Source organism: Pseudophryne corroboree, chromosome 6 (assembly GCF_028390025.1).
Source record: "Pseudophryne corroboree isolate aPseCor3 chromosome 6, aPseCor3.hap2, whole genome shotgun sequence".
In the NCBI taxonomy this organism is placed as follows: Eukaryota; Metazoa; Chordata; class Amphibia; order Anura; family Myobatrachidae; genus Pseudophryne; species Pseudophryne corroboree.
Window position 1 is genome coordinate 132,567,552 of NC_086449.1, and position 24,711 is coordinate 132,592,262.

Consider the following 24,711-nt stretch of genomic DNA (forward strand, 5'->3'; position numbering starts at 1 on the left):
AACTCCACAGTTAGTGCTGTGAGGTAGTAATACTAACTATTACGCCGTCCGTGATACTTCAGTTATGTTACTAGTTCCTAGTGTATATCTAGGTTGCATTCTTATTTCTATAGGAAATGCCCGCACACCCCTGTGATGACAACTGGTGGATAAAAGCAAGCCTGCGTTTACTCACATAGAATGGAAATACACATACAAACAAAGGCATTTATAATATTGTTTTTCCACGCAGGCTAAAATCAAACAGCTCCTGCTGCTGTTTTCATTCTCACCATTTTCTTCCCTCTCTGAGAACCCTGGGAAGGGTATTTTTTCTTCTCTCTCCTCAACTGCCTGAAACACATTTCGAAATGCAGAGATTTTGTCTCGGAGCACAGAATTCCGCGGAGATGTGAAGGGGTTTGCCTGGAAGAACACAGCACCCACAACTGTTATCATGGTTGATCAAATAACTCTTTTCGACACAAAAGCCTCCTGTGACATCAATATATGCCTATGGAATGACGCCAGCCCGATGGACAAACAAGGCCCTTTTCTCCCACTACATTATTTTAGTAGAAGCACAGCAAGTGAGTAGTAGCTTTATACTATCCAAGGGGGTCATTCCGAGTTAATCGCTAGCTGCCATTGTTCGCAGCGATCAAGCTAAAAATCGGCATTTCTGCGCATGCGTATGCACCGCAATGCGCACGCGCGACGTACGGTTAGAAAGTCCTTTGTGGTTTTGCACAGGTACTAGCGACGTTTTCATTAGCACTGGCGGCCGCAAGAAGATTGACAGGAAGAGGGCGTTGCTGGGTGTCAACTGAACGCTTTCCGGGAGTGCTTAGAAAAACGCAGGCGTGGCTGGGCGAACGTTGGGCGGGTGTGACGTCAAAAGCCATCCCTCCAACGTTAGAATCAACGCACACGAAGAGTAAGTTCAGGGCTGGTCTTGTTTTGCACAAAATGTTTTTGAAGGAGCTCTGCTGCACAGGCGTTCGCACTTCTGCAAAGCGAAAATACACTGCCAGTGGGCGGCGACAATGCGTTTGCACGGCTGCTAAAAATTGCTAATGAGCGATCAACTCGGAATGACCTCCCATGTCCTTATTCACCACCTTCCCCCAAAATATCCACTAGTTACTATTTGATGGATACTGGTTGAATTGCAGGAAAAGATCTGATTGGATGACATCTTAACCTACGTAGGACATCTTGATTTTTGCCAATCCATGCCATAAAACGGACATTCATTTATAAAAGTCTGACATTTGTGGGTATAACTTGAATCGGTCTCTAAAAGGGACATATTTAATAAAACAGCACAATTGCAACCATGGTACTTCTCAAAAGATCATTGCGCATTCATCCATCATCAGTATCCTACCGATCTTCACTCTAACCTGCTCCCTGAAAAGGAGGATTTTAGTACTTACCGATAAATCCATTTCTCTGAATCCACTCGGGGACACTGGAACAGCCTTATACAGTAGGGGTGCGAAGCTTGCAACCGGAGGTGTGGCACAATCTAAAAATTAGCATTGTCTGCACAGCCGGCTCCTCCCCCTTCACGCCCCTCATCCCTCAGTTTGGAAAATGTGACGGAGAGAATAGGACATGAGACCACCACCCTGGCGAGGAACCGAACCGTACCACATATCAAACAGTATCCAAGAACTCTTTTAACAGAAAAACTAACGCTGTTTGTACGAACTGTTTTAACAAGAACTTTGAACACAGCAGTTTGACAGCACCGAGGTGGGCGTCCAGTGTCCCCGAGTGGATTCAGAGAAATGGATTTATTGGTAAGTACCAAAATCCACCTCTCTTTCATCCACTAGGGGACACTGGAACAGCCTTATACAGTAGGGGACGTCCCAAAGTTACTCCCAAGGGTGGGAGTGCGGTCAGTGGCCTGCAAAACTAAACGTCCAAACTTGGAATTTACGGACGCAAACGTGTCAAACCTGCAAAATCTCGTGAACGTGTGTGCTGATGACCATGTTGCTGCCCTGCAAAGTTGAGTAGTAGAAGCACCTCTGGCAGCCGCCCATGAGGCACCCACTGATCTGGTGGTATGAGCACCAGTCTGAACCGGAACCTGTTTACCACAGGAAATATAAGCTTGCCTAAAGGCAGGTCTAATCCAGCTAGACAAAGACTGCTTAGATGCTGGCCAACCCTTCTTTGGACCATCATAGAGAACAAACAAATGGTCCGACCTTCAGAAGGACGACATCATCCAAAGACACGTCCCCATCTGCGAATCCCTGAAAAGATGGGACTACAATCGGCTGGTTTACGTGAAACCCCGAAACGACCTTAGGAAGGAACTCCGCCCTTGTACGGAGTTCTGCCCTATCCTCATGGAAAATTAAAAAAGGACTCTTACATGATAAGGCTCCCAACTCAGAGACCCTTCTGGCCGAAGCCAAGGCAAGTAATAACGTGACCTACCAAGAGATATTTCAGGTCTGTTCTTTCCAACGGCTCAAAAGTTGGTGATCTCAAAAATTCCAACACCAAATTTAGGTCCCACAGCGCAGTGGGAGGACGGAAAGGAGGTTGTATCCTCAGAACCCCCTGTAAAAAGGTTTGAACTTCTTGTAAGGATGCTAACCGCTGTTGAAATAGGATGGAGAGAGCCGAAACTTGAACCTTCAAAGAACCTAGTCTTAGTCCTCCATCTAGACCAGCTTGAAGGAAAAGTAGAAGTCTGGATAAGTGGAAGTTATTTGAATTCCACCCACGTTCCTGACACCAGTCCATGTACTTCTTCCAAATTCTGTAGTAGTGCATGGCTGTGACCGGCTTCCTAGCGGCAATCATCGTAGGAATGGCCGTTCTTGGTATCCCTCTGTTTCTTAAGATCCGAGTTTCAATAGCCACGCCGTTAAACGCAGCCTGTTCAGGTCTGGGTGGAGGAACGGTCCCTGAGATAGCAGGTCCTCTCTCTGAGGTAACCGCCAACGATCTTCCGCTAGTAACCCACGCAAGTCCGTGTACCAAATCCTGCGGGGCAAATCTGGTGCTATTAGAATTGCCCACACTCGTTCTCGTTTCACCTTTTTGAGAACCCTGGGTTATGAGTGGGAAAGGTTGCAAAAATGTAAACCCTTCTGTAACACCAAGGAAGTGTCAATGCATCCACTTCTTCTGCTGCTGGATCTCTTGTCCTGGACACATATCTGGGCAGCTGATGGTTGTGCAGAGACGCCATTAGGTCCACTTGAGGTAGACCCCATCTCCTCACCACCATTTCGAAGATCTGTGGATGTAGGACCCACTATCCCAGATGCATGTCCTGGCGACTGAGATAATCTGCTTCCCAGTTCTCCACTCCTGGAATGAACACTGCCGAGAGGATGATGTTTCGCCTTTCTGCCCACAACAAGATCTTTGTGGCTTCCTTTAACGCCATCCTGCTCTTTGATCCTCCTTGACGGTTTATGTATGCCGTCCTTGTGACATTGTCCGACTGTATCTTCAAGTGTTGACCCATGAGTAGGTTTTCGGCGCATTGTAAACTGCTCTCAGTTCGAGAATGTTTATGGGTAGCCTGCTCTCCTGTAACGTCCATCTGCCCTGAAACTGATGTTCCTCTAGGACAGCACCCCAACCTCTAAGACTGGCGTCCGTTGTCAGGATCCTCCAATCCCAAATTCCAAATCTCTTGCCTGCTGCGAGATTCTTGTGCAACGACCACCAAATTAAGGAGGTTCCTATGTGTGGTGGAAGTCGGATTCTTCGATGTAGAAGCCAGTGCGAACCTGCTCCCTGAGCAATGAGATTCATCTGGAATGGTCGGGAATGAAGTCTGCCATACTGGAGAGCTTCGAACGACGCCATCATCTTCCCGAGAAGTTGCACACAGAGGTGTAGAGAAACGGTCTGTGTCCTGAGTACCTGAGCTACTAACTTCTGTAGGTCTTGGATCTTGTTCTCTGGTAAGAATACTCTCAATTGTACCGTGTCCAAGATGAGGCCGAAGAATTGAATCCGTTGAGTTGGCCTGAGGTTGGATTTCTGGAAATTCACAATCCACCCATGTTGAATGAGACATTTCTGAGATGTCTGGGCAGCCTTTATCAGCTGTTCCGGAGATGAGGCCTTGATCAGGAGATCGTCTAGATAAGGTATGATCGTGACCCCTAACAGTCTCAATCCTGCAACCATTATTGCCATGATCTTCGTAAAGATTCTTGGGGCTGATGATAGACCGAATGGCAAGGCCCTGAATTGGTAGTGATCCTTCAACAGTGCAAATCTTAAGTATGCTTGGTGAGGAGTCCAAATTGGGATATGAAGGTATGCATCCTTTATGTCCATGCATACCATGAACTCTCCTTGTTCCAAACCTGCAATAACCGACTGGATTGATTCCATCTTGAATTTTAAGACCCTTAGAAATGGTTTAAAGCTTTTAAATTGAGTATCGGCCTGATCGTCCGGTCTGGCTTTGGCACGACAAAAAGATTTGAATAGAATCCCGTTCCTCTTTGAGAGGCGGGGACTGGAGTAATGACCTCTGATGGTAGCAATTTTTGAATCGCTGTCAGTAGTGCCTTTGTTTTCTGAGGACACCGAGGCAATCCCGTTGTAATAAACGGACTGTGAAGTCTCTGTTGAAAATACATTTTGTACCCCTGGGAAATTATGTTGTTTATATAAATTTCTGGTGAGAATTTTGGCCCAGATGTCCCGAAAACCTTCCAGACTTGCGCCCACCAAGGAGGACCCCAGGTGAGCTGAGAAACAGTCATGCCACGGTCTTGTTAGCAGGTTTATCCTGATTCCTTACTGTTGCCTGTGCGCGGCCTCTACCTCTGCCTCCACGCGCTTGTGCACCGAAACCTCTTTTTAGGGCTCAAAAGTACTGTGATCTAAATGAATTAAACACTGGTCCCGAATAACCTCTTCCAACCTGTGGAGTGGTTCTCGTATAAGGAGTAGGAAGAAAGATGGACTTTCCAGCCGTAGCTTCTGAAATCCACTTGTCTAACTCTGAACCGAAAAGCATCTCTCCCCCAAAGGGGATGGCTTCTACCGCCTTCTTGGAGTCAGTCTCCCTGCCATTCTCTGAGCCACAAAATCCTTCTAGCCGAAATGGCCAATGCTGATATGCGTGATGCGATCTTGCTAATATCCTTTGAGAAACCACTAGTGATGTCTGGCGCTATTGTATATATATATATATACTTACTCTATGAGGAAGCTTCAATTAGAAGCGAAACGCGTCAGAGAAAGTGCCCTATCTGTGACCCGGTGGACCTTGGCTGTTTGCTCTCATTGAAGTGCAGCGGTGTCTGAGACTGACACGCAGGAGATGAGAGGACGCTATATGCGGCGGCTGGAAGACAGGAGCGGAATCTATCTCTAGCGCCTGCAGTGCGCGGGGCTCCGGGAGCCGGACTGTTACTTCTCTCTCCAAATCAATACAGGTGTGTGCACGGGAGCCAGTTTCAGTGGGAGACGGAGGACATCATTTGTGGCAATTGAGACGGGAGCTTTGTTCTCACAGGTGCTTGCGATGCACTAAGAGTCCCGGGTGTGTACTACTTCCTCCATGACTTTTTCAATGGTTATCCCACAAGTAAAGCACCATCAGTATATGTGAGCAATTGGATGAATTCTATTCATTGAGAGATCTTTAAACAAAGGCTTCAAATATATTACACCATATGATATCTAATTATGAATGACTCATGAACACATTTGATGAGAAGGTCCTATTTGAAAATTAAAAGCAAGGACGTTATCAGTGTCTAGCCCACTGTGGTCACTGTCAGTTATATGATCCACCTCTTATGCTCATTAGTAGTTTTATTATTAGTAATGTTTTAGTCTTATTTTTATGTATATGCGCATATTACAGTTGTTAATGAATTATACATGTTCATATTTGATCAATTTTATAGATAATAAAATCATCTTGTAATTATAATCTTATTTGAGATTATTCAAGCCTTGTTGCCTCTAATTGAGTCTGAATAGCGCAAGGGGTTTTTTTGTTTGTTTTAATATCCTTTGAGGCTTGACACAAGTATGAGGCCGACTCAACGAATATGCTCCGCCAGTTGAGGAATCTCTGCCAGGCTATTTTCCTCTTCAATAGCCTGAACAATCCATCCAGACCATGCTCCCATAGCCTTGTTTACCCAAGCACAGATGATTGTAGGTCTCTACGCTGCACCTGCTGCTACAAAAATTTACTTTAAAGCTGTGTCAACCTTACGATCTGAAGCATCCTTTAAAGTCATTACATTAGGTATAGGTAAGATTGTCTTTTTCGACAACCGTCCTAGGGAAGTATCCACTACTGGTGGAGTCTCCCACTTAATCATTACACCTTTAGGTAAAGGGTAATTTACTTGAAACCTTCCTCCATCTGAGATTGGAGAGATTTAGGAATGGGAAACTCCGCCGAACGCGGTTTTTGGGATTCGAATAATTAAAAATCCTCTGGCTTCTTAACCTCTTCCACGTTAAAGTTTAGGATCTCCTTTACCGCTTCAATTAAGGAATCAAGACCCGAGACTGCCGTGTGCTCTTCCGGAGAATCGGCGTCTAGGTTAGATTCAATCAACTCACCTTCCTCTGTATCAATGATAAGACCCTCCTCCTCCTCTGATTCTGGTACAATAGGATGAGGTCTTTTAACTGCCTTGCACACATTTGTTGCTTGTGCAGGCAGTGTTAACCTGATGAGAAATTCTTCCATCGTCTTTGATAATCCCGCAGCCCATTCCGATTGCTGCTTGCGTGATTCCGCCCTCTCCTTGGAGATCCTATCTGCAAAGCTTTCTTCCCAAGACCTAGACGGAGCACAGCTCCCAGGTGGAGAGTCCTTGTCTAAGCAGGAATCGCACACCCCGGAGCTGCCAACCCGCGTGCTCTTCCTGTTTCATGCAAACATAATAGGTCTTAGAGGTCTTAGTTGGTGCTTTAGACATGTTGCTAAACCCCGTACCAGACTACGTTGCAGCGCTTTCACCCTTTAAACTAGGAAAAGAAAGACTGTGATAGATGACGGAAGCAAAGGTATCGGATTGCCTGGCTGGTTACTTTTCCGTCTCTTAAATGGAAGAGAAAGAAGAGAGAAAAAATTAAAAAAAAAAATTAACACCAGCCGACTTGCAACCCTCACACACCCAACTGTAAGTCAGTTACGATGGTAGAGTTGGTATTCACTCGCTTCCCCGTATTTTCTTCAGGATCTTTGCAATAGAATTCCTTTGAAAATATAAATAATAATTAATTTTCAGGAGATCCTCATAGTACGTATATTAAGTCACCAGCAGAGAGAGTTGTTACTATAATAAAAATCCCTCTGATATCTAAGTTTCACCAGCAGAGGGAGCTGTCACCACAATAAAAATCCCTCTTCCATCTTATTTGTTCTCTTATAAGAGGGGGAGGGCTCATCCATGCCCCTCAGATTGGCGCCTGTATGGAAATATTAAGATGGCCGCCCCTGAAATATTTTGGACACTTCATTGTAATTAATGCTCCTAGGTGATCTCTATTCTCTGACTCTGCGCTGCTGTCAAAAGGAGCCCTGGCGCTAGTGTCCGCGCTCTTTTCCCTGTCCTGCAACAGTTTACTGTGCGCTCCCGATCCCCGCCGCACGCGGCTGAGGGAATCTCCTCAGCCGCACGGCACTACCTCACTGCAGCGGTCTCCGTTGGACGGCGCGCGCCGGGACCGCTCTCACCAGGTCCCGTAGCGGCGCCCCTCAGCGTCTCGCGTACAGGCAGCATCTTTCCCTGCTGACAGGGGATACAGCCCAGCCCCACACTGGTGACCGCTGGCCGGCGCGCCGCTGTGGGGATCTGACTTATTATTAACTATAGCGGCGCCTCTCATGTAGCACAGCCTACCAAGCCCAATAGGAAAAATAGTAAAAACCTAATACTTAAAATCTAATACTACTTGGCCCTTATAACAACCAGTACTCACACAGACTGTTTGAAGAGGATCTCCTGTAGAGAGATGCAGGTCCCTTCAAAAGGGATCTTTGTCTCTCAAAGCTAAGCAGACTTTGTCTCCCTTTTCATTAGGTTGACGCAGCCCATTTATAATTTCTAGATTTCTAGTCAGGAGCTCAATGCCCCCACGTGCTGTACCTCCAGCACAATTTTACAAAATGAGGGATGAGGGGCGTGAAGGGGGAGGAGCTGGCTGTGCAGACAATGCTAATTTTTCGATTGTGCCACACCTCCGGTTGCAAGCTTCGCACCCCTACTGTATAAGGCTGTTCCAGTGTCCCCTAGTGAATGAAAGAGAAATAACTGCAAAGACTTAAAATACAAGACATTGCAGAACATTAAGATATATAAACAGTGCTGCGTATATTTATTGTTTATTACCAGTTATTTCACATTCACATCAGTCCCTGCCCCAGTGGAGCTTACAATCTATATTCCCTACATGTACACACACATTCACACTAGGGTTAAGTTTTGTTGAGAGCCAATTAACCTACCAGTATATTTTTGGACTGTGGGAGGAAACCAGAACACCTGGTGGAAACCCACGCAAGCACAGGGAGAATATACAAACTCCACACAGTTAGGGCCATGGTGGGAATCGAACCTATGACCTAAGTGCTGTAAGGCAGTAGTAATGCTAACCATTACTGCCCATGGACAGACATAACTATAATGGCAGCACCAGATGAGCCCATAGGCTCAGTGTCGGTGCTGGCAATGGAAAATAAATGATGGTGTAAGTGAGAGAGGGAAAAGCACATGAGGGAAGTGGTCAGATAGGATGTAATTATGGATAGAATCTCTGCACTTGCTCTTTGTTGTACATTGCTAAAGATGAAGGCATCATATTTACCAGGGGGTCAGGGTCACTCTTCTTAAGGCTTTTCTGAAGTGCAATCTGCCGGATCAGGAAGTTCATTTCCGGTGAACCACGGACACCGATTGTGGATCTGCGACGGTATTTTCTCAGAGATCTGGGGGATTTTCCTGCATATGAAATAACAAATTCAGACTAGCTAGGTTGCAGCAAAATAAGTGGATGAAGATAACGTACCAGCCAATCAGCTCCTAACTGCCATTCACAGGCTGTGTTTGAGAAATGACAGTTAGGAACTGATTGGTTGGTATTTTATCCCTATCCGTGGGGTTTATCACTAGCTGCAGTACCGGATTCTGCTCGGATAGACAGACAGATAGATAGACAGACAGACAGAATGTGTCCAGTCAGTGACTCGAAATATAAATTTAAAAAAAAAAATAAGAATTTACTTACCGATAATTCTATTTCTCGGAGTCCGTAGTGGATGCTGGGGTTCCTGAAAGGACCATGGGGAATAGCGGCTCCGCAGGAGACAGGGCACAAAAGTAAAGCTTTCCGATCAGGTGGTGTGCACTGGCTCCTCCCCCTATGACCCTCCTCCAAGCCAGTTAGGTACTGTGCCCGGACGAGCGTACACAATAAGGGAGGAATTTTGAATCCCGGGTAAGACTCATACCAGCCACACCAATCACACCGTACAACTTGTGATCTAAACCCAGTTAACAGTATGATAACAGCGGAGCCTCTGAAAAGATGGCTCACAACAATAATAACCCGATTTTTGTAACTATGTACAAGTATTGCAGATAATCCGCACTTGGGATGGGCGCCCAGCATCCACTACGGACTCCGAGAAATAGAATTATCGGTAAGTAAATTCTTATTTTCTCTATCGTCCTAGTGGATGCTGGGGTTCCTGAAAGGACCATGGGGATTATACCAAAGCTCCCAAACGGGCGGGAGAGTGCGGATGACTCTGCAGCACCGAATGAGAGAACTCCAGGTCCTCCTTAGCCAGGGTATCAAATTTGTAGAATTTAGCAAACGTGTTTGCCCCTGACCAAGTAGCTGCTCGGCAAAGTTGTAAAGCCGAGACCCCTCGGGCAGCCGCCCAAGATGAGCCCACCTTCCTTGTGGAATGGGCATTTACATATTTTGGCTGTGGCAGGCCTGCCACAGAATGTGCAAGCTGAATTGTATTACACATCCAACTAGCAATAGTCTGCTTAGAAGCAAGAGCACCCAGTTTGTTGGGTGCATACAGGATAACAGCAAGTCAGTTTTCCTGACTCCAGCCGTCCTGGAACATATTTTCAGGGCCCTGACAACATCTAGCAACTTGGAGTCCTCCAAGTCCCTAGTAGGTGCAAGGCACCACAATAAGCTGGTTCAGGTGAAACACTGACACCACCTTAGGGAGAGAACTGGGGACGAGTCCGCAGCTCTGCCCTGTCCGAATGGACAAACAGATATGGGCTTTTTTGAGAAAAAACCACCAATTTGACACTCGCCTGGGCCAGGCCAGGGCCAAGAGCATGGTCACTTTTCATGTGAGATGCTTCAAATCCACAGATTTGACTGGTTTTAAACCAATGTGATTTGAGGAATCCCAGAACTACGTTGAGATCCCACAGTGCCACTGGAGGCACAAAAGGGGGTTGTATATGCAATACTCCCTTGGCAAACTTCTGGACTTCAGGAACTGAAGCCAATTCTTTCTGGAAGAAAATCGACAGGGCCGAAATTTGAACCTTAATGGACCCCAATTTGAGGCCCATAGACACTCCTGTTTGCAGGAAATGCAGGAAACGACCGAGTTGAAATTACTTTGTGGGGCCTTCCTGGCCTCACACCACGCAACATATTTTCGCCACATGTGGTGATAATGTTGTGCGGTCACCTCCTTTCTGGCTTTGACCAGGGTAGGAATGACCTCTTCCGGAATGCCTTTTCCCTTAGGATCCGGCTTTCCACCGCCATGCCGACAAACGCAGCTGCGGTAAGTCTTGGAACAGACCTGGTACTTGCTGAAGCAAGTCCCTTCTTAGCGGCAGAGGCCATAAGACCTCTGTAAGCATCTCTTGAAGTTCCTGGTACCAAGTCCTTCTTGGCCAATCCGGAGCCATGAGTATAGTTCTTACTCCTCTACGTCTTATAATTCTCAGCACCTTAGGTATGAGAAGCAGAGGAGGGAACACATACACCGACTGGTACACCCACGGTGTTACCAGAACGTCCACAGCTATTGCCTGAGGGTCTCTTGACCTGGCGCAATACCTGTCCCGTTTTTTGTTCAGACGGGACGCCATCATGTCCACCTTTGGTATTTCCCAACGGTTTACAATCATGTGGAAAAAACTTCCCGATGAAGTTTCCACTCTCCCGGGTGGAGGTCGTGCCTGCTGAGGAAGTCTGCTTCCCAGTTTCCATTCCCGGGATGAAACACTGCTGACAGTGCTATCACATGATTTTCCGCCCAGCGAAAAGTCCTTGCAGTTTTTGCCATTGCCCTCCTGCTTCTTGTGTCGCCCTGTCTGTTTACGTGGGCGACTGCCGTGATGTTTTTCCCACTGGATCAATACCGGCTGACCTTGAAGCAGAGGTCTTGCTAAGCTTAGAGCATTATAAATTTACCCTTAGCTCCAGTATATTTATGTGGAGAAAAGTCTCCAGACTTGATCACACTCCCTGGAAATTTTTTCCTTGTGTGACTGCTCCCCAGCCTCTCGGGCTGGGCTCCGTGGTCACCAGCATCCAATCCTGAATGCCGAATCTGCGGCCCTCTAGAAGATGAGCACTCTATAACCACCACAGGAGAGACACCCTTGTCCTTGGATATAGGGTTATCCGCTGATGCATCTGAAGATGCGATCCGGACCATTTGTCCAGCAGATCCCACTGAAAAGTTCTTGCGTGAAATCTGCCGAATGGAATTGCTTCGTAGGAAGCCACCATTTTTACCAGGACCCTTGTGCAATGATGCACTGTTTTTAGGAGGTTCCTGACTAGCTCGGATAACTCCCTGGCTTTCTCTTCCGGGAGAAACACCTTTTTCTGGACTGTGTCCAGAATCATCCCTAGGCACAGCAGACGTGTCGTCGGGATCAGCTGCGATTTTGGAATATTTAGAATCCACCCGTGCTGTTGTAGCAGTATCCGAGATAGTGCTACTCCGACCTCCAACTGTTCCCTGGACTATGCCCTTATCAGGAGATCGTCCAAGTAAGGGATAATTAAGACGCCTTTTCTTCGAAGAAGAATCATCATTTCGGCCATTACCTTGGTAAAGACCCGGGGTGCCGTGGACAATCCAAACGGCAGCGTCTGAAACTGATAGTGACAGTTCTGCCCCACGAACCTGAGGTACCCTTAGTGAGAAGGGCAAATTTGGGACATAGAAGGTAAGCATCCCTGATGTCCCGGGACACTATATAGTCCCCTTCTTCCTGGTTCGTTATCACTGCTCTGAGTGACTCCATCTTGATTTGAACCTTTGTAAGTGTTCAAAAAATGTTTTTTTTTTTTTTTTAGAATAAGTCTCACCTAGCCTTCTGGCTTCAGTACCACAATATAGTGTGGAATAATACCCCTTTTCTTGTAGTAGGAGGGGTAATTTAATTATCACCTGCTGGGAATACAGCTTGTGAATTTTTTCCCATACTGCCTCCTTGTCGGAGGGAGACCTTGGTAAAGCAGACTTCAGGAGCCTGCGAAGGGGAAACGTCTCGACATTCCAATCTGTACCCCTGGGATACTACTTGTAGGATCCAGGGGTCCTGTACGGTCTCAGCGCCATGCTGAGAACTTGTCAGAAGCGGTGGAACGCTTCTGTTCCTGGGAATGGGCTGCCTGCTGCAGTCTTCTTCCCTTTCCTCTATCCCTGGGCAGATATGATCTTATAGGGACGAAAGGACTGAGGCTGAAAAGACGGTGTCTTTTTCTGCAGAGATGTGACTTAGGGTAAAAACGGCGGATTTTCCAGCAGTTGCCGTGGCCACCAGGTCCGATGGACCGACCCCAAATAACTCCTCTTCCTTTATACGGCAATACACCTTTGTGCCGTTTGGAATCTGCATCACCTGACCACTGTCGTGTCCATAACATCTTCTGGCAGATATGGACATCGCATTTACTCTTGATGCCAGAGTGCAAATATCCCTCTGTGCATCTCGCATATATAGAAATGCATCCTTTAAATGCTCTATAGTCAATAAAATACTGTCCCTGTCAAGGGTATCAATATTTTTAGTCAGGGAATCCGACCAAGCCACCTCAGCTCTGCACATCCAGGCTGAGGCGATCGCTGGTCGCAGTATAACACCAGTATGTGTGTATATACTTTTTATGATATTTTTCCAGCCTCCTGTCAGCTGGTCCTTGAGGACGGCCCTATCTATAGACGGTACCGCCACTTGTTTTGATAAGCGTGTGAGCGCCTTATCCACCCTAAGGGGTGTTTCCCAACGCGCCCTAACTTCTGGCGGGAAAGGGTATACCGCCCATAATTTTCTATCGGGGGGAACCCACGCATCATCACACACTTTATTTAATTTATCTGATTCAGGAAAAACTACGGTAGTTTTTTCACATCCCACATAATACCCTCTTTTGTGGTACTTGTAGTATCAGAAATATGTAACACCTCCTTCATTGCCTTTAACGTGTGGCCCTAATAAGGAATACGTTTGTTTATTCACCGTCGACACTGGATTCAGTGTCCCTGTCTGTGTCTGTGTCGACCGACTAAAGTAAACGGGCGTTTTAAAACCCCTGACGGTGTTTTTGAGACGTCTGGACCGGTACTAATTGTTTGTCGGCCGTCTCATGTCGTCAACCGACCTTGCAGCGTGTTGACATTATCACGTAATTTCCTAAATAAGCCATCCATTCCGGTGTCGACTCCCTAGAGAGTGACATCACCATTACAGGCAATTGCTCCGCCTCCTCACCAACATCGTCCTCATACATGTCGACACACACGTACCGACACACAGCACACACACAGGGAATGCTCTGATAGAGGACAGGACCCACTAGCCCTTTGGAGAGACAGAGGGAGAGTTTACCAGCACACACCAAAAACGCTATAATTATATAGGGACAACCTTATATAAGTGTTTTCCCTTATAGCATCTTTTTTATATATTTCTAACGCCAATTTAGTGCCCCCCCTCTCTGTTTTAACCCTGTTTCTGTAGTGCAGTGCAGGGGAGAGCCTGGGAGCCTTCCCTCCAGCCTTTCTGTGAGGGAAAATGGCGCTGTGTGCTGAGGAGATAGGCCCCGCCCCTTTTTCGGCGGCCTCGTCTCCCGCTCTTAACGGATTCTGGCAGGGGTTAAATATCTCCATATAGCCTCCGGAGGCTATATGTGAGGTATTTTTTGCCAAAATAGGTATTCATTTGCCTCCCAGGGCGCCCCCCTCCCAGCGCCCTGCACCCTCAGTGACTGCCGTGTGAAGTGTGCTGAGAGGAAAATGGCGCACAGCTGCAGTGCTGTGCGCTACCTTTAGAAGACTGAGGAGTCTTCTGCCGCCGATTCAGGACCTCTTCTTACTTCAGCATCTGCAAGGGGGCCGGCGGCAAGGCTCCGGTGACCATCCAGGCTGTACCTGTGATCGTCCCTCTGGAGCTGATGTCCAGTAGCCAAGAAGCCAATCCATCCTGCACGCAGGTGAGTTCACTTCTTCTCCCCTAAGTCCCTCGTTGCAGTGATCCTGTTGCCAGCAGGACTCACTGTAAAAAAAAATAAAAAACCTAAGCTAAACTTTTCTAAGCAGCTCTTTAGGAGAGCCACCTAGATTGCACCCTTCTCGGCCGGGCACAAAAATCTAACTGGCTTGGAGGAGGGTCATAGGGGGAGGAGCCAGTGCACACCACCTGATCGGAAAGCTTTACTTTTGTGCCCTGTCTCCTGCGGAGCCGCTATTCCCCATGGTCCTTTCAGGAACCCCAGCATCCACTAGGACGATAGAGAAATGTAAATTCCAGATGCTAGAGTCCATTATTCTTAATAATGATTAGTCAAGATTAGATGCAATAAACCAATGTGTTTATTGTGCCAAAAGCAACTTTTTGGAATCACTGCGATTCTTATTCAAGCTCAACAATACGTGATGCCGACAGCCATCTGTGTTCAACCAAAGAGTAGTACAGGTTGAGTATCCCATATCCAAATATTCCGAAATACGGAATTTTTTGAGTGAGATAGTGAAACCTTTGTTTTCTGATGGCTCAATGTACACAAACTTTGTTTAATACGCAAAGTTATTAAAAATATTGTATTATAAGACCTTCAGGCTGTATATATAAGGTGTATATGAAACATAAAGCAATTTTGTGCTTAGACTTATGTCCCATCGTCATGATATCTCATTATGGTATGCAATTATTCCAAAATACGGAAAAATCCGATATCCAAAATACTTCTGGTCCCAAGCATTTTTGATAAGGGATACTCAAGCTGTATATCTATCTTTTAAAAGGGTCCCTGTTGTTACGAAATAGTTCTACATGTAGGGTGAAATCAATACAGAATAGGAGGAAAAAAAGTTCTATTCATGCTCTTTGAATAGATTATTATTGCACCAGTCATCTTTGGTGAGGATTGGTGTCAGGTCCTGTGAGTTATGTAGGAACGTTGACATTTTTTTTTTCTGTCAGAAATGTGTATGTGCGTCAGTAAGGCGGGGAAGGTCCGCTGTCAGTGAGGAGGGGAGGCTGCAGTCAGTAGTGTCTCTGTGAATGATGCTAGTATTGTGGAGTGATACAACTATGGCTCTGTGATGGGCTTTTGGGCACAGTTGGAAGTAGTACAGGTGTGCGATCGTTGGGGAAAATGCATGTGATCTGGTGTGTCCAATCATGTAAGTGGGATTTCTGGTATAATAACACAACTCTATATATAGTCCCCGCCCACAGCCCCCTGGCGACCGGTTGATTTGATACTTAGCCTAAAACCAGCCTGGAAAAATCACCTACACAATGGTGAAAACTGCATCGCAATCAGTTCAGTGGTTTCGGAGTTTATCTCCATCAGACAACCAGACTTTCTTTTATAAGATGTATAGATAGAAGAGTTGGGTTGTAAAATCTCTAATCTCGGGTCGTGGTTTTGCCCAATATTTTCAAGGGCAGTGCTTCTACTAGCAAGACATGGCCGTCATATTGTCCGGGACCATATCACTGCAACGTGTACCCAGCTTATTATCATTAAGAGATAGCATGCTTTTTGGCAGGACTTCACCTACCTCCTGTAAATGAGTTACAGTGATTACCCACATAGCTCAGCCACTACATCTCCTCCCAAAGCTTGCCTGAGAAGTACTAACTCCCCGAAGGATTGCCGTCTTACTTGATCACAAAATGTTTAATATGGCAATCCACATGTCCCAAATTGGACACAGATATAGTATTCAGCAATCACCCCAAACCACAGTATCTGAATGGGTGATGTCAAACACCATAAATCTCTGCCAACATAACATATTAAGGCTAGGTGGTACATTTACTAAAAGGTCAATTTTAATTGATGTTGGGCCTCCAGGGGTGTGTGGATTATTACATCTACAATAAAAAGGTCTACAGTCAATATTTTGACTAATGGTCGACATGCATTAGGTCGACAGGGTCAAAATGTCGACCTGGAATAGACAGTAGAAAAGGTTGACATGGTCAAAAGGTGAACATGGAAATGGTCGACAATTTATTTATTTATTTTGGGGGGGGGGGGGGGGGGGATTTGTCACTTTTCTGCCACAAACAAGCCCCATTAGTGTACCAATTCGCTCGCCATTCTTCGGGCAAGGTTACTATTCCCAATTGTAGTCCAGTGGATGGTAAAGTATGCAAAAGTAAAAATAAACCAAAAAAACATTCTGGCATGTCGACCTAATGCCTGTCTACCATTAGTGGACGACCCTTTGACTATAGATCTTTTTATTGTAGATCTACAGTATAGACCGGATACCCTTCCAGGGCTACAATACACATTTACTAACATTTAAAAATTGATATATATATATATATATATAAAAATAAAAAAAAATCATCTGTTAATAAATAAGAATTTACTTACCGATAATTCTATTTCTCATAGTCCGTAGTGGATGCTGGGAACTCCGTAAGGACCATGGGGAATAGCGGCTCCGCAGGAGACTGGGCACGAAAAGTAAAAGCTTTAGACTAGCTGGTGTGCACTGGCTTCTCCCCCTATGACCCTCCTCCAAGCCTCAGTTAAGATACTGTGCCCGGACGAGCGTACATAATAAGGAAGGATCTTGAATCCCGGGTAAGACTCATACCAGCCACACCAATCACACCGTACAACTCGTGATCTGAACCCAGTTAACAGTATGATAACCGTAGGAGCCTCTGAAAAGATGGCTTCCAACAATAAACAACCCGATTTGTTTGTAACAATAACTATATACAAGTATTGCAGACAATCCGCACTTGGGATGGGCGCCCAGCATCCACTACGGACTATGAGAAATAGAATTATCGGTAAGTAAATTCTTATTTTCTCTGACGTCCTAGTGGATGCTGGGAACTCCGTAAGGACCATGGGGATTATACCAAAGCTCCCAAACGGGCGGGAGAGTGCGGATGACTCTGCAGCACCGAATGAGAGAACTCCAGGTCCTCCTCAGCCAGGGTATCAAATTTGTAGAATTTAGCAAACGTGTTTGCCCCTGACCAAGTAGCTGCTCGGCAAAGTTGTAAAGCCGAGACCCCTCGGGCAGCCGCCCAAGATGAGCCCACCTTTTTTGTGGAATGGGCTTTTACAGATTTTGGCTGTGGCAGGCCTGCCACAGAATGTGCAAGTTGAATTGTACTACAAATCCAACGAGCAATCGTCTGCTTAGAAGCAGGAGCACCCAGCTTGTTGGGTTCATACAGTATAAACAGCGAGTCAGATTTTCTGACTCCAGCCGTCCTGGAAACATATATTTTCAGGGCCCTGACTACGTCCAGCAACTTGGAGTCCTCCAAGTCCCTAGTAGCCACAGGTACCACAATAGGTTGATTCATGTGAAACGCTGAAACCACCTTAGGGAGAAATTGAGGACGAGTCCTCAATTCCGCCCTATCCGAATGAAATATCAGGTAAGGGCTTTTACAGGATAAAGCCGCCAATTCTGATACGCGCCTGGCTGAAGCCAGGGCCAACAGCATTACCACTTTCCATGTGAGATATTTCAAATCCACTGTGGCAAGTGGTTCAAACCAATGTGATTTTAGGAACCCTAAAACTACATTGAGATCCCAAGGTGCCACTGGAGGCACAAAAGGAGGCTGTATATGCAGTACCCCTTTGACAAACGTCTGAACTTCAGGCACTGAAGCCAGTTCTTTCTGGAAGAAGATCGACAGGGCCGAAATTTGAACCTTAATGGATCCTAATTTTAGGCCCATAGACAATCCTGCTTGCAGGAAATGTAGGAAACGACCCAGTTGAAATTCCTCCGTAGGGGCCTTCTTGGCCTCACACCACGCAACATATTTTCGCCAAATGCGATAATAATGTTTTGCAGTTACATCCTTCCTGGCCTTGATCAGGGTAGGGATGACTTCATCTGGAATGCCTTTTTCCTTCAGGATCCGGCGTTCAACCGCCATGCCGTCAAACGCAGCCGCGGTAAGTCTTGGAACAGACAAGGTCCCTGCTGGAGTAGGTCCTTCCTTAGAGGTAGAGGCCACGGGTCCTCCGTGAGCATCTCTTGCAGCTCCGGGTACAAAGTTCTTCTTGGCCAATCCGGAGCCACGAGTATCGTTCTTACTCCTCTCCTTCTTATGATTCTCAGTACTTTTGGTATGAGAGGAAGAGGAGGGAACACATATACCGACTGGAACACCCACGGAGTTACCAGAGCGTCCACCGCTATTGCCTGAGGGTCCCTTGACCTGGCGCAATATCTGTCCAGTTTCTTGTTGAGACGGGACGCCATCATGTCCACCTTTGGTTTTTCCCAACGGTTTACAATCACTTGGAAGACTTCTGGATGAAGTCCCCACTCCCCCGGGTGGAGGTCGTGTCTGCTGAGGAAGTCTGCTTCCCAGTTGTCCACTCCCGGAATGAACACTGCTGACAGTGCTATCACATGATTTGCCGCCCAGCGGAGAATCCTTGCAGCTTCTGCCATTGCCCTCCTGCTTCTTGTGCCGCCCTGTCTGTTTACGTGGGCGACAGCCGTGATGTTGTCCGACTGGATCAATACCGGTTGACCCTGAAGCAGAGGCCTATCTTGACTTAGGGCATTGTAAATGGCCCTTAGCTCTAGGATATTTATGTGAAGAGACGTTTCCATGCTTGACCACAAGCCCTGGAAATTTCTTCCCTGTGTGACTGCTCCCCAGCCTCTCAGGCTGGCATCCGTGGTTACCAGCATCCAATCCTGAATGCCGAATCTGCGGCCCTCTAGAAGAGGAGCCTTCTGTAACCACCACAGGAGAGATACCCTTGTCCTTGGAGATAGGGTTATCCGCTGATGCATCTGAAGATGCGATCCGGACCATTTGTCCAGCAGATCCCACTGAAAAGTTCTTGCATGGAATCTTCCGAATGGAATCGCTTCGTAAGAAGCCACCATTTTTCCCAGGACTCTCGTGCACTGATGCACTGACACTTGTCCTGGTTTTAGGAGGTTCCTGACTAGCTCGGTTAACTCCCTGGCCTTCTCCTCTGGGAGAAACACCTTTTTCTGGACTGTGTCCAGAATCATCCCTAGGAACAGTAGACGTGTTGTCGGAATCAGCTGTGATTTTGGGATATTTAGAATCCACCCGTGCTGACGTAGCACTACCTGAGATAGTGCTACTCCGACCTCTAACTGTTCCCTGGACCTTGCCCTTATCAGGAGATCGTCCAAGTAAGGGATAATTAATACGCCTTTTCTTCGAAGAAGAATCATCATTTCGGCCATTACCTTGGTAAAGACCCGTGGTGCCGTGGACAATCCAAACGGCAGCGTCTGAAACTGATAATGACAGTTTTGTATCACAAACCTGAGGTACCCTTGGTGAGAAGGGAAGATTGGGACATGGAGATAAGCATCCTTGATGTCTAGAGATACCATATAGTCCCCTTCTTCCAGGTTCGCTATCACTGCTCTGAGTGACTCCATCTTGAATTTGAACCTTTTTATGTAAGTGTTCAAAGATTTTAGATTTAAAAAATTGGTCTCACCGAGCCGTCCGGCTTCGGTACCACAAACAGCGTGGAATAATACCCCTTTCCCTGTTGTAGGAAGGGTACCTTGATTATCACCTGCTGGGAATACAGCTTGTGAATAGCTTCCAATACTGCCTCCCTGTCGGAGGGAGACGTTGGTAGAGCAGACTTCAGGAACCGGCGAGGGGGAGACGTCTCGAATTCCAATTTGTACCCCTGTGATACTACCTGCAGGATCCAGGGGTCCACTTGCGAGTGAGCCCACTGCGCGCTGAAATTCTTGAGACAGCCCCACACCGTGCCCGAGTCTGCTTGCAGAGCCCCAGCGTCATGCTGAGGACTTGGCAGAAGCGGGGGAGGGCTTCTGCTCCTGGGAAGAGGCTGCATGGTGCAGTCTTTTTCCCCTTCCTCTGCCCCGGGGCAGGAACGAGCGGCCTTTTTCCCTCTTGCCCTTATAGGGACGAAAAGACTGGGTTTGAAAAGATGGTGTCTTTTTCTGCTGAGAGGTGACCTGGGGTAAAAAGGTGGATTTTCCAGCCGTTGCTGTGGCCACCAGGTCCGATAGACCGACCCCAAATAACTCCTCCCCTTTATACGGCAATACTTCCATATGTCGTTTGGAATCCGCATCACCTGACCACTGTCGCGTCCATAACGTTCTTCTGGCAGAAATGGACATCGCACTTACTCTAGATGCCAGGGTGCAAATATCCCTCTGTGCATCTCGCATATATAGTAATGCATCCTTTAAATGCTCTATAGTTAATAATATACTGTCCCTATCCAGGGTATCAATATTTTCAGTCAGGGAATCCGACCAAGCCACTCCAGCGCTGCACATCCAGGCTGAGGCGATCGCTGGTCGCAGTATAACACCGGTATGTGTGTATATACCTTTTAAGATATTTTCCAGCCTTCTATCAGCTGGTTCCTTGAGAGCGGCCGTATCAGGAGACGGTAACGCCACTTGTTTTGATAAGCGTGTGAGCGCCTTATCTACCCTAGGGGGTGTTTCCCAACGTGCCCTAACCTCTGGCGGGAAAGGGTATAGTGCCAATAATTTATTAGAAATCAGCAGTTTTTTATCGGGGGAAACCCACGCTTTATCACACACCTCATTTAATTCATCTGACTCAGGAAAAACCACTGGTAGTTTTTTCACACCCCACATAATACCCTTTTTTGTGGTACTTGTAGTGTCAGAAATGTTCAATGCCTCCTTCATTGCCGTGATCATGTAACGTGTGGCCCTACTGGACATTACGTTTGTCTCGTCACCGTCGACACTGGATTCAGTATCCGTGTCAGGGTCTGTGTCGACCATCTGAGGTAACGTGCGTTTTAGCGCCCCTGACGGTGTCTGAGACGCCTGAACAGGCACTAATTGATTTGTCGGCTGTCTCATGCAAAGTGCTGACATTGTCACGTAATTCTTTAATTACTACCATCCAGTCAGGTGTCGACTCCCTAGGGGGTGACATCACTAACACAGGCAATTGCTCTGCTTCCACATCATTTTCCTCCTCATACATGTCGACACAATCGTACCGACACCCAGCACACACACAGGGAATGCTCTGATAGAGGACAGGACCCCACTAGCCCTTTGGGGAGACAGAGGGAGAGTTTGCCAGCACACACCAGAGCGCTATATATATACAGGGATAACCTTATATAAGTGTTACTCCCTGTTATAGCTGCTGTATTTATATATTAGCTGCCAATAGTGCCCCCCTCTCTGTTTTACCCTGTTTCTGTAGTGCAGGACTGCAGGGGAGAGTCAGGGAGCCGTCCTTCCAGCGGAGCTGTGAAAGAAAATGGCGCTTGTGTGCTGAGGAGAAAGGCTCCGCCCCCTTCACGGCGGCCTTTTCTCCCGCTTTTTTCAGGAAACTGGCAGGGGATAAATGCATCCATATAGCCCAGGAGCTATATGTGATGCATTTTTTTTTAGCCATATAAGGTTTTTAAATCGTTTTTATTGCGTCTCAGGGCGCTCCCCCCCAGCGCCCTGCACCCTCAGTGACCGGAGTGTGAAGTGTGCTGAGAGCAATGGCGCACAGCTGCAGTGCTGTGCGCTACCTTATTTGAAGACAGGAACGTCTTCTGCCGCCGCTTTCTCCGGACCTCTTCGCTCTTCTGGCTCTGTAAGGGGGCCGGCGGCGCGGCTCTGGGACCCATCCAGGCTGAACCTGTGATCGTCCCTCTGGAGCTAATGTCCAGTAGCCAAGAAGCCCAATCCACTCTGCAGTCAGGTGAGTTCGCTTCTTCTCCCCTTAGTCCCACGATGCAGTGAGCCTGTTGCCAGCAGGACTCACTGAAAATAAAAAACCTATTTAAACTTTTACTTCTAAGCAGCTCAGGAGAGCCACCTAGCTTGCACCCTTCTCGTTCGGGCACAAAAATCTAACTGAGGCTTGGAGGAGGGTCATAGGGGGAGGAGCCAGTGCACACCAGCTAGTCTAAAGCTTTTACTTTTTGTGCCCAGTCTCCTGCGGAGCCGCTATTCCCCATGGTCCTTACGGAGTTCCCAGCATCCACTAGGACGTCAGAGAAAAATGTGTGCTTTAACCCTGGAAGCCGAACAGCAATTAAGATTGATGTAAAATTGTTAAAAAATTAAAATCGACCTTTAGTAAGTACAAAAAGTGCGTACACATGGTGCGATATAATCTTAGTTAATGCAGATTGCACCGCGTGTACAGCTTGCGATACTGATGCGCGGCCCCACGGGGTCGGTAATAGACTGTGCAGGCAAGTCAATCTTGACTATTTAGTACAAAGCATGGCATAGCCAAAATCGCACCATGTGTATATAGACAATATCAGTGCTTCTGGGCTCTGGGGGAGTTCAAGGGAATTCGCATAGTCAAAATCGGGCATAGACGACAATATCTGACCGTGTGTTTGCACCTTTAGTCTAGTAGCAAAGGTTGAACTCACAGCATTCACGAGGAGCTTAGGTTCAAATCAGCACAGGACAGGTAAGGAAACAAATATGAGCTCTTAGATTCACTCATAGCTAATAAAAATAAAAACTCCTCACCAGAGCCAAAACCACAACATCCACAAAACCTAAGCCTAGTTCTACCAAACAACCAAAGCAAGTACATAGGAAGGGATCAGTATGAAAAACCGGCGGTCGGGATGCTGGCCATCAGTATACAGACAGCGGCATTCCGGCCACCGGTATGCTGGCAGCAGGGCGAGAGCTAGAAAGCCCACGCTGCAGGCACGGTGGCCCGCCACTGGTTATAGTCTCCCTCTATGGGTGTCGTGGACTCCCATAGAGGGAGAAAAGCCTGTGGCGTCGGGATTCCGGCGGCGGTATTGTGCCGCTAGTCAGGATACCGACTAGAGGTTTTATAACCGCATCCCCATAGGAAACACACTGGAGAGCAGTATGGGACCCCTGGGGGATCAGCTGAACGGCACATTACAGATAAAAAGCCAGACAAACTTTAGATGCATTTCTACATCCGGCATATTCTCTGCAGTAAGATTACATGTTCTCTGGAAGGGATAAACTTTATTTCCATAGTCACCAAGTGTTGGAGCCCTGACAGGTGTGTTGTAGTGAACGTAGGGGGGGCCCACGGAAGTGTCGCTAAACACAGATACTGATCAGATTAAACAAATCAAGACTAGCCATACTGTGTGACATCTGCAGACAATCTCTTCCTATAAACAGCATAACATCTACATTCTATATGACCGTCTGTATTGTAACAGATCTTAGCAATGGGCACTCACTCTTATGGCTATTATTATTATTCCGATATTATTACAGACAGAAGTCTCTAGCTCCCAAATGTATCCACCTGCTATCATAGGGTGTCTCCAACGTGTGGGTGGACAAATTGCACAGATTGTATTTGGCAGGATTCCATAGGAGCCAATTACAATGTTTCATTTGCAGGAACCAGAACACACAGGTGTGATCACATTTGCAGCAAATTACCTGCATACTTTAGAAGGCTTTCACTAGATATCCCCAGGTCATCCACAGTGACTATAGAGAAATCTATTGGTGTAGTACAGGCTTCCAGCTGATCGGACATCTCACTGTCTCTCCTGGGTGTGAGGAAAGTGCCATCTCCAGCTGCGATTCCAGTAGTAGCGTCACTTTCTTGCTGCAAAGACACAGAAACCACAGAATGGTTTCCTAGAGCAGCTGATGCACACGGGTCAGTAATATCAGTCGATGCATCACATACATTGCTGATGCTGGTCTTCCCTGGCACAGTCACTTCACGCTTCTCCTCCTGAGTAATATTTTCAAACTCAGCCGGAGCGATATTTTCTTTGGATTCGTCATTGCTGATGTATTTGTCATGCAGCCGGTCTGGAGAGATCTGCTTGTTATACAAAGCAGGTGTCTCCTCTTCTGTTACTACCTGAAATGATTGCTGCTCATCCTCTGGAACCAAGACGGGGATCTCTTGCAGGACTTTCCTAGTGGCCATTACCCGTTCACCTACAACACAAGAACAAATATTCAGTAAATATATACAAATTGATAAAAACTTTAATAAATAATAAATTTATATATATATATTTTAATATAAAAGGTCGCACATCACCAAAAGAGTCCTATAGTAGGTGCACGGTCGAGTAATGATATATATCCATCCGCTCCATAGAACTCCAGCAGGGGCTCAGGCACGGATCAGACCAGCACACAATTCAAATGCAGAAAACGTTGTTTGTATTTATGAAGTATAAATTCAGCACAGCGGTACATGATAAAGG

General features: G+C 46.7%; 1 protein-coding gene across 9 annotated transcripts in view; it reads right to left on the bottom strand.

Annotated features, from left to right (window-relative positions):
* CDCA2 (cell division cycle associated 2) overlaps nucleotides 1-24,711 on the bottom strand; it is a 231,577-nt gene that overhangs the window by 111,261 nt on the left and 95,605 nt on the right. For 7 of the 9 annotated variants that reach the window (XM_063931858.1, XM_063931857.1, XM_063931859.1 and 4 more), the window contains 3 exons: nucleotides 23,921-24,436; nucleotides 8,827-8,960; nucleotides 273-405 (listed from right to left, as the gene is read on the bottom strand). In XM_063931858.1, the coding sequence (XP_063787928.1) occupies nucleotides 273-405; nucleotides 8,827-8,960; nucleotides 23,921-24,425 (772 nt within the window). In that variant the 5' untranslated portion in view covers nucleotides 24,426-24,436. The remainder of the gene's footprint in view (nucleotides 1-272; nucleotides 406-8,826; nucleotides 8,961-23,920; nucleotides 24,437-24,711) is intronic. The other 2 variants (XM_063931860.1, XM_063931855.1) reach the window with 2 other exon arrangements.